The 17,655-nt window shown below is 38.5% G+C and overlaps 1 protein-coding gene across 6 annotated transcripts in view; it reads left to right on the forward strand.

The window, feature by feature from the left end:
* Nucleotides 1–17,655, forward strand: part of VPS41 (VPS41 subunit of HOPS complex) — a 210,074-nt gene that overhangs the window by 37,089 nt on the left and 155,330 nt on the right. For 4 of the 6 annotated variants that reach the window (XM_060414804.1, XM_012177008.5, XM_060414805.1 and 1 more), the window contains exons 3-4: nt 8,930–9,037; nt 17,335–17,412. In XM_060414804.1, the coding sequence (XP_060270787.1) occupies nt 8,930–9,037; nt 17,335–17,412 (186 nt within the window). The remainder of the gene's footprint in view (nt 1–8,929; nt 9,038–17,334; nt 17,413–17,655) is intronic. The other 2 variants (XM_060414806.1, XM_042249236.2) reach the window with 1 other exon arrangement.

A 17,655-nucleotide genomic window follows, 5' to 3' on the forward strand; every position in this document is an offset into this window, starting at 1 on the left:
ATTTTTTATTGCTATTTTGGGAGTTTATCTGTATCTGTTTCTTTATGGAAATTTTTGAAAAGCTGTCAGAGGCTTGTGTGGGAGTAGCTAGCCAGGTGCTTCTTTGCACCTGGGATAAGGAAAGATACTTGAAAGGTATTTAATCTCCTTGCCAACAAAAATAATCTCAAAATCTGTGGCACTTTTTAATGTAACAGTAAACCTGTAAATTATAAATCAATGTTGAGTTTTTCATGAAAATTGAAATTGCGGAACCTCTGTGGCTGCTGCTCCTATTTGCTGCTGTCTCCCTCTCTTTGGTACCTCCCCCTGCTACCCCCTCCCCCAGCTGTGTCTGTAAATATTTTACATAATATTGTACATAATTGAGGTGATCTCTCCTTGTCCCTGCTATGCTACGATTTGGATTTTCTTGTGTGGAAATCTAAATGAGAATGTCTCTGAAAAGCTTCTCACTAAACTCTGTCTGCTGTTACGATGTACCTGTGTTTTCACTGGTCTTTGTTAGGTACCCACAGTTTTGTTAGGTGAAGTTCAGAACAACAAATAGGCCTAAACCCTGCTTCTAAGGATCTTGTGATCACCAAGGGATATTGGGAAGAAAGAAAAAGAGGGTTATGTTGGATTTAGTGGCGGAAATTGTCCACCTGAATGGCATATCTTGAAGATTGGTCAGGTTATTCCATATGGCTGGAAGGAAATGAAAAGCTTATTTGCTTTTCTCATTCCCCACCCCCCGACTCTCTATATTCTTATCGCTTTCCCAATATAAAATAAATGATGGGAGTTGATCCTGTTTATGGTATGTGGCTTAGGGCATGGAAACCTTCACCTTATTTTTTTTTCCCCCTTGAATTGAACATGAAATTCTGATACTACAGGGCAAAGGAGAGACCAGGGTTTATGAAGACTGCATATCTTGTGAATCTTAAGTAGACCTCTTCAATTATTAGAGGCTCAACTTTTTCTCACTTCTGTAGGCAAAGTGTTGACAGGGGAAGGAGAGTGGTTTTGAGAGATAAGTTCGGTAGATGTAAAGATTTGAAAAGAATGTTGAATAATGGCTTGAAAATGTATAAAATATTGTAATTCTATAATAAATGAAATAATGATTTATTTTAGAAAATTTAGAAAATATTGGTAGTAGCCATGGTAATTTTTTTTTTTTTTCAACTTTCTGGCTGCCCCATGCAGTATGCTGGATCTTAGTTCCCCAACCAGAGATTGAACTCACACTCCTTGCATTGAACGTGCAGAGTCTTAACTATTGGACCACCAGGGAAGTCCCCTCACAGTAGTGATTTTTAATTGCCCCCTTCTATAATGGTCACAGCAACCCTGTGATGGAAGTCCTGTTATCACTCCCAGTCTGTATGTGAAGAAAAAGCTTAGGAGGATGACCATAATGTTTGTTTTTCTCATTTACCTCCCACACGTGCATATGCATTTCTTTATAACATTTGGATTGTGCAAAGCAGGTTTTTATGACCTACTTATTCACTTAGTAAGACACTTTGAGAACCTTCCCCTTTGTTATCAAATCGTCTTTGAAAACAGATTTTAAGGTCACTGTAATATTTAATCTTGTGAAATTTGTTTAACCCGGGGTCTCTTGACCTTGGCACTATTGGCATTTGGGGAGGGAAAATTTTTTGTTTTGGAAGATTGTCTCATCCACTGTAGAATGTTTAGCTTTGTCCCTGCCCTCTACCCACTAGATATCAATAGCATCTTCTCCGCCGACTCAGTTGTGACAACAAAAATGTCCCCAGACATTGCGAAGTTAGTGAACCGGGGGAACAACATTACCTCCAGTTGAGAACCACTTATTTAACCATATGTATTTTAAGCCTTTAAATATAGTATATACCTATGAGAAGGCTCATTGAAAATTTCTATCTATATGAAAAAGTAGACCTACATCATCTAGAATACATTTGTGAGCTCCTAATTTTAGCTATGTGTTTTTGATTAATGTTTTCAGTAATAGCAGTATTGCTTGAAAGTAAAAAACTTTAACAGCATTATTTGCATTCATATAAGAGTGTAATTGCTTGTCTGTCACCAGTCTGATGGAAAGGCATCGTGGGAGCTTTGACCACAGTTGTTTTATTGTAGATGAATTCCATTATCTCCGTGTCACTTTCTTAAAAAGTTTGGTCATTGAGGCAGCTATAATACCTTGTGTTATAAATGGAAACTAGAAGTTACTCTCTTGGCTTGTTTATGTAGTTTTCTTGATATGTTTTGACATTTTAGAAGGATATATGAAACCAGCTTTCCTACCAGACAGTCATCTTTTTGTGTAGATAAAATCATCCTTTTGTAATAGCACTATAACCTATAATAGTTAACAGCTGCACTTGCCCTTTTAAGGAGGTGGCATTCATTTGGGAAGGGCACAAATATAAAATCAACAAAAGTCCTTATTTCTTGATAAATTTTGAATCTTACGGTTATTCTTTTCTTGTACAGTTTTTCTCATCATAAATCTCTTTTTGTGGACAAGTTTAAGACTGATATGACATAGGTGGAGATGTCCTTTATTGGTGACATTACAGTTTCAAATAAATGTATATGCATGATAATATATATATTTCTTGACTCTCTATATTAATGTTGATAATAAAGTTGATATAACTCCTGTTGTAGTGCAGAGTTCTATTCCTTAAAAATTTGTTAGTTGTATTTTTTGAGACCTCAAATTATGTGGTTTGATTGACTTACAGTATAATTTCAATTATGGTGATTATAATTCTCGAGAAAATGTTCTAGAGGAAAGCCTTTATACCTTCAGACTAATGGCTGACGATTGATTTGATTTTATTAACCCTTGGTTTTTTCCTGTGGAAGTTCAAGCTGCTCTTTTTTTAAGACAGTGAGAATTTTGTTTTGTTTTTGAGGATGTTAGTGTTCCCTATTTTGTCTAGCTTTATATTTGTTAAAAGGAATTTGTCTCTGGTCAGATGTAGTCGATGGCAAGAGATCAATGCACCCGTTCATCTTATTAAAAATCCTAGAGGTTCAGCTTTCTCATTGGTGAGTCTAGCTGAGATGAAGGCATCTCCATAGAATGAGATTGTAAATTGTCTAGGAGCACTCCACTGGTGATATTTTGTCACTGGCTTAACTTGGATTTTGTAAACATCTCATCTCACCCTTCTTATATATCTACTATTGTTTTGTGGGGGGGGGGAAAAAAACCGAAACAAGACAAAACTGTATTTTAACAAAGAACTGATAACCAGAAATAAAATTTTGAGTTCTAGATTCATAAAAACCATAGAAAATATAATGATCTGTCAACTGCTGAATTCATATGACACATTTTTTTTTTAAAGTAAAATTCAACTCTTCATTGAGACTGTCACATTGTACATAAAATATACTGTGAAAGATGTGGTTAGAGTTAAAACAGGATGAAAAATTGGTTATAAATGCCAAACAGTTTTTTCTTGTACAGAAAATTTAAGTTATCAGATGAAAAGTATTCTTGTTGGTTATATAATTCTAAGTTAGGTGATGGGATTTTCTCTATGTACATTGACCCTGTGGTGTTAGTAACAAATTGTTAAATAGTTTTTGAGGCAGAAATCTGTAATTACCTTAGCCTGTTGTCCCAAAAGCGACTTTTTGACTTTCAGTTCAAACCTCAGTAAAAATGACCATGATAAATAAATTTATTTTCAGATGTTTTAGAATCCTACAGGATGATCTAAAGGACTTGTCTTTAATTAAGTGTTATCCACTTAGTGAAAGTCCATGTTATTTGAGGAATTGATTCTTTTTAAAGAAAAGCTTCAGATTTTCTTGTATGAGTAAATGTCACTCTGTTCATATCTTCGCTTAACTGCAAGTCAGGACTTGTACTGTGCCTCTAGGTTGTCATAGAAACGCAGTTAACTGTCATCTCAACTCAGACTGTTGATGGTTTTATTTGTAGGCTTGCAAGATTATTAAAATTTAACAAAAATTATTGATTTGCTTTTTATTAACACTGGATTGTTTTCTGTGGAAGTTCAAATTGCATGAAAGTCTTTTTTTTCTGGTTTTTTTTTTTTTTTTACAGTGAAACTCTGTATTAAATCTACCTGATTTTTAAAATGTTTTTTATTTAAAATGTGATAAAAAGTCTGCAGCAGTAGAATAACCTCTGCGAATTGTATTTTTGAATCACTTTCCATTTTCTTTGTTTACAGCAAGCAGAAAACACCTTAAAAAATTCACCTTTAGCCCGCTTTTAACTTAACATAAAAGATACCTGTCAGAAAAGCGTGAAATGCTACATCAAGTGCCTAATACTGGAGTTTTCATTTTATTTATGGTTTTTGAAGCCTAGCACGAATGCTTCAGTGAGCTGTGCTGTGAAAGTATTTATTTTTGTATACTTATGTGAGAGAAATTATTTAGTTTCCACTTATGAATAAGACAGGCAAACCTTATTTACAGTAACTTTATCTAATGGTCCGTGGTTGAGTGCTTTTATGCAAAATAGTCCAGAGGCTAGAATTAACTTTTCACATTGGATGCACATTTGATGTCCAGTCTTGAACAACATGTGGCATCTTATTATAAAGACTAACATTCAGGATTCAATTTGTATTTAACACATTTACTTCAGAATGCACACATCATGCCTTGGCTACAGTTAGTGTTAACTTTGTAATGATTTCTCTTTCTCGCTTGTATTAGATATTTAAGTAGAAGTGTTTATTCGTTGCTTTTTGTAATTTTCCTATTTCTAGATTTTTTTTAAGACTGAGTTAATTAGCTATTTGATATTTTAACAACAGATCCTTTTTGGACATGCAACAGCTCGTTGGGTTGAGGCGATTATTGTTTGTACATTTTTAAAGAAAGGTAGGGCTTTTAAGGAACCATGCACATACTACTTCCTTCTGTGGCTATTAGTTCTTGGAGTTATTCTTAAAAAGTTAGTAGGTAGACCATCTCTGGTTTTACCACCCTTTTACTAAATGAACAACTAGTAGCTTGTGTATACTGGAGAAGAAAATTTAAGACAGTTCATCAGTAGACATGGAATATTGATTTTTTTATTAAACTAGGTTTATTGCTCTTAAAATTTCATTACTCCTCTTGTAGCTAGTCTGCATGATGCCCCCCGGTGATTCTCACCTCTTATTATTCCTGCCTTCATGTCCTCCCCTCCCACTGAATCATGGCTGGTCTGTATGATCAACATACAGGAATACTATGGAAGCGACAGCATGTGACCTCTGAAGCTAGGTCGTTAATAACCTTAGGGTTTCCACCGTGCATTCTCTTGTACCACTCACTCTGGGGGAAGTCTCATTTGCCATATCCTAAGGACATTGATGCAGCCCTTTGGAGAAGTCCAGAAGAACAGCGACTGAAGCCTCTTGTCAACACCCAGCGCCAACTTGCCACCCATTTGAGTGAGCCATCTGGGAAATCATTACTCTGACCCCAGTCAAGTCTTCAGATGCCCAGCTCACACCTTGCCTGCAACCCCAGAAGAGATCTTGAATCTCAGGCAGCCAGTGAAGCCACTTGTGTATTGTTTACCCACCAGAACTCCATTAAATAGCACATATTTATTGTTGTTTTAGGGCTTCCCAAGTGGTTAGGGGTAAAGAATCTACCTGCCAGTGCAGGAGACAGGTTTGATCCCTGGGTCAGGAAGATCCCCTGAAGAAGGAAATTGTAACCCACTCTAGTATTCTTGCCTAGGAAAGCCCACAGACAGAGGAGCCTGGCAGACCTATAGTCTGTGGGGTCACAAAAGAGTCAGACCGTGACTTAGTGACTAACAACAGCAGTATTGTTGTAAAGTCAGTAAATGTTGGAATAATATCCATCTATCTATAACTAATGTACCTGCTAAATAAATACATTTTACACGTTTCCTGTTGATCACAGTTTATAGTTTTTTGTAGGCATAAAAACCTTGGAGGTGTCTATTGTGATTTGTAGTGTAATTTTCATAGGAGTTTGGGGTAGTATATTAAATGAGGCATTGATGTTAGAGCATTCATAACTGAATTTGAATTTTAGCTTTGCTATCGACTGTGTATCTTAATGACATTACCTAAAATTTCTGATCATCAGTTTTTACTGAAATATCTGTAAAAATGGGATAATGATATTTAACTCACCATAATCTTTTTTTTTTTAAAGTCAGGATGAAATGAGATATCTAGTGTTAAGTCTTTAGCATAATGGTTGATATATCTCTCATCCTTTCAGTTTATCCAGAAATGAGCTCCTTTCCATGTGAAGTAGGTCTTTGCCCCAGGGATAAAGATTTCTGTAGGCATCTGAGTTCATGGTCTCTGTGTGATTGTTGATCAGTATTATAATCTTTAAGAAGTCCAGTACTTAACAGTCTACAAGTCATTTTTCTTTTATGTAATTTTCTTTTTACTGTGATGTGTCTAGATGTGCTTTTCTTCATACTTATGTTGCTTCAGTTTGCAAAGTTTCTTGATCTTGTGGGTTGATGTCTTATGAGTTTTGGAAAATTCTCAAGTTGTTACCTCTGTAAGTATTCTTCCTGTCCCTCCTCCCTCCCATTTTTCTATTTTCCTTATCCTTATGGGACTATATTGAAAAATGTTAAACCCTTTTCACCGTGTCCCACATATCGCACATAATTTTTCTGTATTTTCCTTCCCTGAGCTTCCCTTTGGATATCTTTTGACCTGTTGTCCATTTTGCTAATCCTGTCTTATGCTTTGCTAATCTTCTGTTGAACTATAATATTGAGTTCTTAATTTCAGTTATATTTTTCAGTTCTAAATTATCATTTGATTTTTTTTTTACAGATTGAAGTTTTGTATTGAAATCTTTTTATCTATTTCATTCATCTTTTTTAAAAAACATACTTTATAGTAATTAACATAATTATATTAAGGTCTTTTTCTGCTAAATCCAGTATCTAGGTCATCCATGGGTCTGTGTTTTCGTTTTGTTTAACACACTTTTTTTTTCTCCTTGATGTTTAGTTATTTGGTCCTGTCTTGTGGCACACCTGGTAGTTTTTTAAAATTGAATTCTTAGTACTTAAAATTGAATTCTTAGTACTTAGAATTGAATTCTTGGTAAGTGAAGAATTGTAGAAGCCCAATAGTATTCTTTCTCTAAGGAGCCACCCTTTCCCTTATTGGACAGATAGGTTGGGGGTTATGTACCTTACTCCAGGGAATGAATTGAGGCAAAGCTAGACAGAAGTTTTGGGAAGCTCTTTGTGTTTGTGTCCGGGGGACTAGGAGTCCCAAATAAGAGGCTTTGGTGTTCACCAGGACCTCATGTAATTTTCTTCCTAACATGTCAAGGCAGCGAGTTTGCATTTTTGAGGCAAGCTTTTTTGTCTCCTACCTTATGTAGTTTTGGAAATTAGCAGTTGTCTTTTGGGGAAAAGTGGCTGTGTAACAAACTCCCTTCTTTGCCTCTCTCTTCCACCCATCAAGCCTCCAGTCCCCACAAGTACCAGAAAGTGAAAGTGTTGGTCACTCAGTCTTATCGGACTCTTTACAACCCCATGGACTGCAGCCCTCCAGGCTCTTCTATTCATGGAATTCTGAAGGCAAGAATATTGGAGTGGGATCTTCCTGACCCAGGGCTTAAACCTAGGTCTCCTGCATTGCAGGCAGATTCTTTTTACTATCTGAGCCACCAAGAAAGCCCAGAAGGTTTGCTGTTTTCCATGCTTCGAAGTGTGGCCATCTTTCCAGGCAGAGAGTCTCAGCCTCCTGTTGATAAACGCCTCCAGGAAGAAAATGACTGTAGAATGCCAGCTGGCCTCTCCGTGATTTCTCCCCCACCTTGGAATCACACTTCTAGTTCAGACTGCCTCAGTAGCCCTTTAATTGATGTCTTAGACTGATTTTGCTCTGTATTTCACTAAACATTCCTAGGTATTCTGGGTGGGACCATTGATGTACCTCCAACTACCCAAATGTTAGCTGGAAGGTGAGGACCACAGTTATTTTTGAAGGAAATGATGAGTAAACTGTTTTTGTGGACTACTCTCTTGGCCAGTTTTATTCTACCACAGTCGTCACTATATGCACATTTCCTTCTCATTGTATATTGATGCAGTAAAATAAATGTTTTTCTGAATCACTGTTGTAAGTTTTATAACTAATCTTGATTTATTGATTCCTGGCCTTTATAGACAATCTAGATTCTGAACTTTGTAACTCTGAAGATTAAGGATGTCTTATGACGCTATGTCAACAGTGAAATTGAACATCTAAAGTTAGTAATAACATGTATAAAAGATTCAGAGCATTTTAATGCATAAGTAGGTTTATTCAGATGAGAGTCAACAGTGCATATTCTAACATCAACTAAGTAATAATATCCATTCATGGTTTCTCAGTTATTTGAAATTAATATTAAAATATTTTCACCTGAAGAGTAAGTATATACTTTGCTTTATATACAATTTCTGATTTTCTTTCATTTTAATTTTTATAATTTTTCTAAATAAAATGGGATATTCTCAAATCTGACAAAAATGCTTGCAATTCTGAAATACAGAATTCGTGTCTTTTGGAAGTTTATTGTATTCCTGTCTCATTGCTGTGTTTTATGTCCATGAGGGTACATTGACAAGTATTTTGCCTATGCATCTTTTATTGGCTTTTGTCCGAATAGTGGAACAGACAGTTTTGTGTTTTCTCGATATGCTGAAGTTGATTACTGTCAACAGAAGGTATATGTAGTCCTCTTTCAAGCTTTCAGATTTATTCTGCCATTGAAGTTGTAGCATTTGATAGGCCAGTTGGAAAAATGAAACATGAGAATCTTAACCTGTAGCTGTAGTTGTGGTTGTTGACAGTCATTGAGGGAACCACCTCTGGTTCCACCTTACAACATGTGTTTTGAGTCTTTGACTCTTTCAAATATGTCCTTGAGGCTGTCATCTCTGTTTTCCATGCAGGAAGAAGAGAGTGAAGAGGAGCCGAAACTGAAGTATGAAAGGCTCTCCAATGGGGTAACTGAAATCCTTCAGAAAGATGCTGCTAGCTGCATGACGGTCCATGACAAGGTAAGGTGACCTGTAGAGGATGCTTCTGTAACTCGTTTCTGTCATATGTTTGCTGATATTTTGAGGTCTGGTGCTTTGGGTGGTGGTTTTTCACAGTAATTGTGTTTCCCTGCCACTCTTCCTCTCTTCTTTCTCACCAGTGAAAAACTGAAACAACAGCCAGAGATATTATGTCAATGTATTTGTACACACACGCTCCACCCATGGCCACAGTGTATCAAATAGAAGAGGATGATGGTTGTGAAAGGTCTGTAGCAAGTGAGTCTCAGAAACTCTGGCACTTAATTCCTCAGATCTTACATAGTAGAGTAGAAAAATGTTAAGATGAGAAATATTCTGGAGCTCATTGCTTTTGTAAGAGTAGAAGAGATTACATTGGAGGCCTTAGGAATCAATAGAAAGGCCCCAAATGATTTTTTATGTATTATATGAATGAATAAATATATTCCACATCTCAGTCTTCATTATAGAAAAGCCCCCCACCAACTTTTTGAGTCCAGACTAAGTACTATACAGGACCCTTATCCCATTGTAGACCAAAACAGTCCAGGACATAATTGGAATATTAGAAGCAAGGCATTCTGATCATTGCTCCCTTTTCCCCATGAGTCATATGAGTGAGCCTTGGTACCTCCACTGAAGGCAGGCACCTGGCTCTGATCCACCTCCTGGCTTTATCCCCTTGTTACGAGCAGTATTGCCTCATCTATCTCCTTGCCTCTACCCAGTTCCCCTTTATTACAGATTTCATTCCGTTGTAAATAGATTTCCTGCTTTCAGCATGCCAACAGGACCTGTATTTTCTGTCTTGTTTTTCCAGAACCCTCTCCTTCAGCCCTGTTTCATCTCTCTACCCTTAAGGCCACATTCTGGAGCCTTTATGTCTGTCCCTGGAACTTGAAGATATTTTGGGCAACACTCTTAATCTTTTTATCCTTCAAGCTTCTGTGTTCATCTTCCCACTAACCCTGTTTTTTGACTTGATGGAGCCCTGATCTCTAATCCATTCTTCTTCTTTTCTGTCTCTGTCAAGTGGTCAGCCATTCTAACTTAAGTTTACCAACAGATTCAATTCTCTGCTCTCAAGGACGCACCCCTGCCACCCGCCTCAGCCCCACCGCCCCAGCTAAGCTCTCAGCTTAAAGTCAGTGCTTTAACAGCAAGGCCACCCGCCATGTGCTGGTACACCTTGCGTGTGAGGTGTACATGTCACTTAAAGGGCTGATATTTATTTGTTCCTCATCAGCTCCTTCATCCCCAATCCGCCTTCTCGGCCACCATCCCTTCACTCTCAGACGATGATGTCATTTCTATTTCTTTAAGAGAATGGAAGCTGTCCAGCATGATCAGCCTCAGTTTCTGACTGTTTGCCCAGCTCATCCTTCCCCTCCTGCTTATGGTCCTTTTTGGCCACATCTGTCATTCACTTCATTTCATCCCTTCTCTCCTAGCGATCCATGCTGTGTCATGGAACAGACATAACTCCAGCCCCACGTAACCACTGATCTACTTTCTGATTCTGTAAATGAGCCCATATTTGATAGTTCATGCTTTTGTTGTTGTACAGTTACTGAGTCGTGTATGACTTTTTGCGCTCCCATGGACTGTAGCATGCCAAACTCCTCTGTCCTTCACTGTCTCCCAGAGTTTGCTCAAGTTCATGTCCATTGAGTCAGTGATGCTCTCTAACCATCTCATCCTCTGCCACCCCCTTCTCCTTTTGTCTTAGCCTTTCCCAGCATCAGGATCTTTTTCCAGTGAGTCTGCTCTTCACATCAGATGGCCAAAGGATTGGAACTTCAGGTTCAGCATCTCAGTCCTTCCAGTGAAGGACTTTCAGTGAAGAGTATTCACTATACAGTGAAGAATATTCAGGGTTGATTTCCTTTAGAATTGACTGGCTTGATTTCCTTGTTGTCCAAAGGACTCTCAAGAGTCGTCTTCAGCACCACAGTTCAAAAGCATCAATTCTTGGGAGCTGGTAGCTCAGTCACTAAAGAATCCACCTGCACTGCAGATCTGAGTTCGATCCCTGCTCGAGAAGATCCTTTGGAGAAGGAAATGGCAACCCACGCCAGTATTCTTGCCTGGAAAATTCCTTGGACAAAGGAGCCTGGTGGGCTGCAGCCCATGGATTTGCAAGAGTTGGACACAAATTAGTGATTAAGCCACGTCCTTCTTTATGGTCTGGCTCTCACATCCATACATGACTACTGGCAAAACCATAACTTTGATTATACAGACCTTTTTCATCAAAGTGATGTCTTTGCTTTTTAATATGCTGTCTAGGTTTGTCATAACTTTCCTTCAAAAGAGCAAGTGTCTTTTAATTTCATGGCTGCAGTTACCATCTGCAGTTATTTTGGGGCCTAGGAAAGTAAAATATCTCACCACTTCCACTTTTTCCCCTTATGTTTGCCATGAAGTGATGCGATTGGATGCTGTGATCTTAGATTTTTGAATGTTGAGTTTTAAGCCTGCTTTTCAATCTGTTCTTTTCACCCTCATCAAGAGGCTCCTTAGTTCCTCTTCACTTTCTGTCATTAGAGTGGTATCATAGGCATATCTGAGGTTATTGATATTTCTCCCAGCAATCTTGATTGCAGTTTGTGATTCATTCAGCCTGGCATTTCGCACGGTGTACCCTGCATATGAGTTAAATAAGCAGGGTGACAATATAGAACCTTGACGTACTCCTTTCTGAGTTTTGAACCAGTCCATTGTTCCATGTCCGATTCTAACTGTTGCTTCTTGACCCACATACAGGTTTCTTAGGCAGGTGTGATGGTCTGTATTCCCATCTCTTGAACAATTTTCCACAGTTTGTTGTGATCCACACAAAGGCTGGGGGGCTCATCTTCCATTGCCGTATCTTTTCGCCTTTTCACGCTGTTCATGGGGTTCTTGGGGCAGGAACACTGGGGTGGGTTGTGGTTTCCTCCTCCAGTGGACCACGCTGTCAGAACTCTTGCCTATGACCCATCCATCTTCGGTGGCCCTGCACAGTGTGGTTCATAGCTTCACTAAGTTACACAAGTCCCTTCACCATGATAAGGCTGTGATCCATGAACTGGGGATCAGTTCAGTTGAGTTCAGTTGCTCTGTTGTGTCTGATTCTTTGCGACCTCATGGACTGCAGCACACCAGGCTTCCCTGTCCATCACCAACTCCCGGAGCTTGGTCAAACCCCTTCATCGAGTCAGTGATGCTATCCAACCATCTCATCCTCTGTCATCCCCTTCTCCTTCTGCCTTCAGTCTTGCCGAGCATCAGGGTCTTTTCCAGTGAGTCTGCTCTTCATGTCAGGTGGCCAAATTATTGGAGCTTCAGCTTCAACATCAGTCTTTCCAGTGAACATTCAGGACTGATTTCCTTTAGGATGGACTGGTTGGATCTCCTTGCAGTCCAAGGGACTCTCAAGAGTCTTCTCCAACACCACAGTTCAAAAGCATCAATTCTTTGGCGCTCAGCTTTCTTTATCGTCCAGCTCTCCCATGGCTGGACTGGAAAAACCATAGCTTTGACTAGATGGACCTTGTTGGCAAATAACGTCTCTGCTTTTTAATATGCTGTCTAGGTTGGTTGTAACTTTTCTTCCAAGAAACAAGCATCTTTTAATTTCATGGCTGCAGTCACCATCTGCAGTGATTTTGGAGCCCCCCAAAATAAAGTCTGTCACTGTTTCCACTCCCAAGATTTGACCTGTTGGTCACTTGTTTTCTAAATATTTACTTTTCTTGATTTAATTTCATTATTTCTGTGGTTACTTCCACCCTGACACTCTCTAGATTAGCGTGCTTGTTTATTTAAGCTCCACTTATACAGCTCTACCTTCGGTTCTGTTTTTATGTGTAACTCGCCATGGCCAGAGGGAACTAATTTTTTTTTTTCTTCCTTCCTTTGCATTTGTTCTTTTGTTTCTCTGCCCCATTTGGTGGCAGCACTTAAGGCAAAACTGACCCTCCCTTTCCACCTAGTCATTCCCTAAGTCCTGTTGGTTTTCTCACCACCCCTGCCCTTGCTGAGGTCTTCCACTTCTCCTCCCTATACTCGTGTATCTCTTATTTATTATTATTATTTTATTTGCTTTTAACTTTTTTGCCACCTAGTTGCCAGAATGCTCTGTGGAAAATATCAGTTCTGCAACTCAGGTCTGATTTTCCTCATCTGCTAAAGTCTGAGCTCCTTAATGTGGTATTTATGGCCCTCTAAGATCTTGCCTCCTTGTGTAATTGGCCTGATGTCTGAACACTTTTCTGCCACAAGTGTAGTGTCTGGCAGCAACCACAGGCTCTTCTTACAACATCTCTTCTGCCTGAATTCTAGTCTGAAGTCACCTGCTTGAATCCACACCCATCCTGAGCCAAGGAGCTTTTAGTTCAGGCATTCATCATTTCTCCCCTGAACTAATGAAAGTGCCATGAACCAATCTATTTTCCTTCAGATTTGATTTCATCCTAATCCATTTATAATATTTTCTACTGAAATAATCTTCCAGGAATTCAGGTCTGATTGTCTACTTCTCCATCCTGGAATTCTGTATTGGCTTCTTGATGTCTTCATGATTTGGACACCCCTGCCTACTCCCCCCCGCCCTCCAACCAACTTTGCTACCTTTCATCCTTCCGTAATTATTCAGAAGCCTTCTATTAACCAACCTTGTCAGTCTCATTACCTGCCTCCTCCCCTGGATGCTTCTAAAACTACTTGTAATTTTTTGACTTGGTCTTGCTTTTTCTGTGACCACATGCCTTTGTGCAAATTGTATCCTTACTGCCTCAAATGGTCTTTACCACAGGCCTTCCCTCTCTGCCTTGGTGTCTGCTGTCTAGCTTCTCCTTCAAAGTTGACCCTTGAACAACATGGGTTTAGACTGGTTCAGGTCCTCTTATACACAGATATTATTTTCCAAATAGTAAATACTGAAGTACTACACAGTCCCTGGCTGGTTGAATCTGAAGTTGCGGAACCCCTGATCTGAGGGAGCCATGGGTCTGCGGGACCAACGGTAAGTTATATGCAGATTCTCAACTGCGGGGAGGGTTGGTGCCCTGACACCTGCTCCCCTCTACCACTGTCTAAAGACCAGCTATACTGTTAAAAAAAATCTGTGTATACGTGGATCCTCCCTGTTCAAACCTATGTTGTTCAAGAGTCAGTTGTACTTGCATTTTAAGGATACTCTCTAAATTTAATTTTAATTAATCAATTTTTTATGTCTGTCTATTACTGTACCTTCATCCTTTTAAGTCATACTTGCTTATTGTCTAAGCATATTGTAGGTGTTTTGTATATGTGTGCTGAATAAACCACAAAATGGATGAAAAGGAGAACAAAGTTCCTCTCCAGAGAGTGTTTCATTAATACCATACTTAATCCAACTTGCCAAGGAGCCTGACAGTGGGAACTGTAATCAGACTGAATTTGAGAATATGCACCCAATTTTTTTTAATATGGACCATTCTTTAAAGTGTTTATTGTATTTGTTACAGTACTGCTTCTGTTTTACGTTTCGGTTTTTTGACCCCTAGGCATGTGGGATCTTAACTCCCTTGACCATGGATCAAACCCACACTTCCAGCATTGAGAAGTTCAGCCTTAACTACTGGACCACTAGGGAAGTCCTGAGTACATGCACTCTTGATCTGAGGCCCATGTCTCTATTTACCAGGTTTCTGATCCAGCTGAGGGTAGTTGAGCTCTTAATTCCTATTCTAGCTCTTCTATTCATTGACTGTCTCTGGGGAAGTCACATCAACTCCCAGAACTTATTTCCTCATGTGTAATTGAAGGGACTCCCTGCTGTAATGCTTTGAATACCGTGAAGCACTAGGTGAAACATAGACATTATTATACAGCTGACCACATTTGAAACGTGCTGCTTCTTGTTTCTTTTGTAGTGTCCAAAAGACTGCTTATTACTTCTACTTGTTTACAAAAAGTCTAATTATTCAAAGTGAAAGCAGTTATGTCAGCTGATGCTTCAGAAGGATTGGATGCCCAAGTGATAGTTTATGAGTCAGGTTTCTGCGTTTAAATCTGAAAGGAGCTAATTAAGGTTATTCTTTGCCCATGCTGGATTTTAAATTCTCTTAGGTTAAAAGGTAAAAAAAAAAAATTCACTAGTTACAAAAGTGCAAAGCTTTTCATGTCTGGAAGGAGGATCATATTTAAAAGATTTATATTGTTTGTGATTTGTGGCCAATCATACATTTTTTAACCTGTATTTCAAATAGTCAAAATCACTAGCACATGAAAGTATGACTCATTAATAGCTTTTAATGTTTAAATTTTTAAAGAACTATACAATTACCATATCAAATTTGATTGTTTTAAGAGCCCATAGTTATTTCTTTCTAAAAGAAAGCAACAATAGTTTGTCTAATCCAAAGGGTGAAATGTTTTTCTAAGCAAAAAGTAGCTTGTCATAAAAACCGGTCCATTTTTTCCCCCAGAGATCTGCTAAAGCAATTATAGTTTTAGGTTAAATCTGTAACATTAAAATAATTATTTTATATTTCCTATCTTAAGCATTAAATGAAAGAAATTAATGATTTTGAAAAATAAGAAGGGGGAAAGAATTCCTATTTGGATAAAGTACTCTGCATGGAACCTTTAAAATTTTGATAAAATATAATTGGAAGTTCAAGAATGGCCTTCAAAGAGGTATCAGAGAGTGACCCACTATTAAAATATTTTAAGGATCCAAGCCCCTTAGTTTTTAGCAAACTATCAATAATTTATGAGGAGAGTCAGTACCATCAAGCACTTGGATGTAGTGTGCTTTAAAACCCATTCTTGGACCACAGATGCCTCAGAATGAAGTATCGTTTGTTCGTAGCTAGTATTATGTGGTGTTTTTCTCTTCAGATATTGTTGGAGTGTCGCTACCGAGAAAAAAATCGCAGTCCTCTGAGTCCTCTATTTCTGATTAGAATGTTCTTTTGCTTGGGAGGAAACAGCCATGTTTGGTTTAAATATTCAGGCTCCTCTCCCCGCAGAGTTGCCTCTTTCCCCTTCTCTTTCCAGGGCCCGGCATCCTGTTTTCACGAGGCCCGCTGTCTGCCCTGGATGAGTAATCGGCCTGGCACCTGGTGCATTCAGGCAGGCCTGTGCAGCGGAATCGTCACACCTAGTTATGTCTGCACACCTGATGTTTTATTAACCAGTATTGATTTTTTACCCGGGGGACTTTTTTTTTTTTTCTTTCTGAAAAAAGGCAACCTTGCAGGAGTGAAAGGCATTGCAGGGGCTGAATTTCTAATGAACCCCTTCTTTTCCTTTTTGTGACTCTTTAATGTGGCTTCATATTTTAAGCACCTGATCTGAAATTTCATTTTCAGCAATTCCATTTCAAGAAATCCTTTTAAATCTTGACTTTCTGTAAGGTTATTTTTTCAAGATGGTGCTGCTTGACTGAAATGCTCAGTAGTGCCTGTAAATCTGAGCATTTTGTTCTAGGTTGCGATGAGGCAGGCTCACATGCAATGAAATAGAGAATTTGGAACTCTTTGAGGACTGCTTAGAGAAATAAAAGGCAAGAGAAACCTCATGTCTTATTTCAGGTAGTTCCTAAAGTTTCTTCTCGTTTCTTTAGGGGTAGTTCAAAGAATTAAGTAGCCATGGGATTTATGAACTAGTGTTTTGTGTCATACTATGAATATGTAGCTGAGCAGTTATTTGTGTGACAGAAAAGGATTTTTTTCTTTTTTGCATTCAAAAATGAACATCGGCAATATCATTTACTTTTAGTGAGGTGTTCTAATGATGATAGTATAAGTACATCAGAGTTTTTGCATATCTCAATGTGGCATGGATTTTCCTTTCTACAAAAGAATACTTTGTTGTGTGTGTGCGTGTCTGTGTGAGTGTGTTTGTTGAACTTAAATGATAGCACAGATTTACACATTTGCCATAAATGAAGGGGAGTTTCTTAATCATTCTCTTTAGACGCTGAGTTCAACCATAGGTTTATCGTGCTTTCACAAATACCTTTTAATTTGCTGCCTCAGTCCATCAGCCATTGTGTACAGACCGCATGCACACCATTAGTTGTCAGCAGATGGGGGTCCTCATGAGTCATTCTGACAGCTAGCTTGCACGATCACAATAAAGTAGGCCCTGTTCTGCAATTTCCTTGAAGCTGGAAACAAGCCTTCTCGAAGGAATGTGTATCTTCCACGGCATTGCAGATCACTTACACATTAAGTGTCTTGACTTTGCAGATGGTTTAATTGCTAATTGTATGGATGGTCCATTAAGAAACTGACCCCTCTACCCCTTTATTCTTCTTACAGTTCTTGGCACTGGGCACACATTATGGCAAGGTTTATTTACTTGATGTCCAGGGGAACATCACTCAGAAGTTTGATGTAGTAAGTATCCAGTATAAAATAATGTGTGAACTGAATTTCATGCTAAAATTTGTGCTTTGGAATATTTGTTTTAGCCATTTGTTTTAAGAGCATAAAGAGTCATTATCAGTTAAATCAAGAGTGCTAAGAGCTCTACTCTGAACTTTATAGCCCATGCTAAAAATTTTAAAGGTGAACTTACAAAGAGAGAGGTCTATTTATAGGTATACACATACACACATTATATATTTTCATTGGTATCTT

The sequence above is a fragment of the Ovis aries genome, chromosome 4 (assembly GCF_016772045.2).
Source record: "Ovis aries strain OAR_USU_Benz2616 breed Rambouillet chromosome 4, ARS-UI_Ramb_v3.0, whole genome shotgun sequence".
Taxonomy (NCBI): Eukaryota; Metazoa; Chordata; class Mammalia; order Artiodactyla; family Bovidae; genus Ovis; species Ovis aries.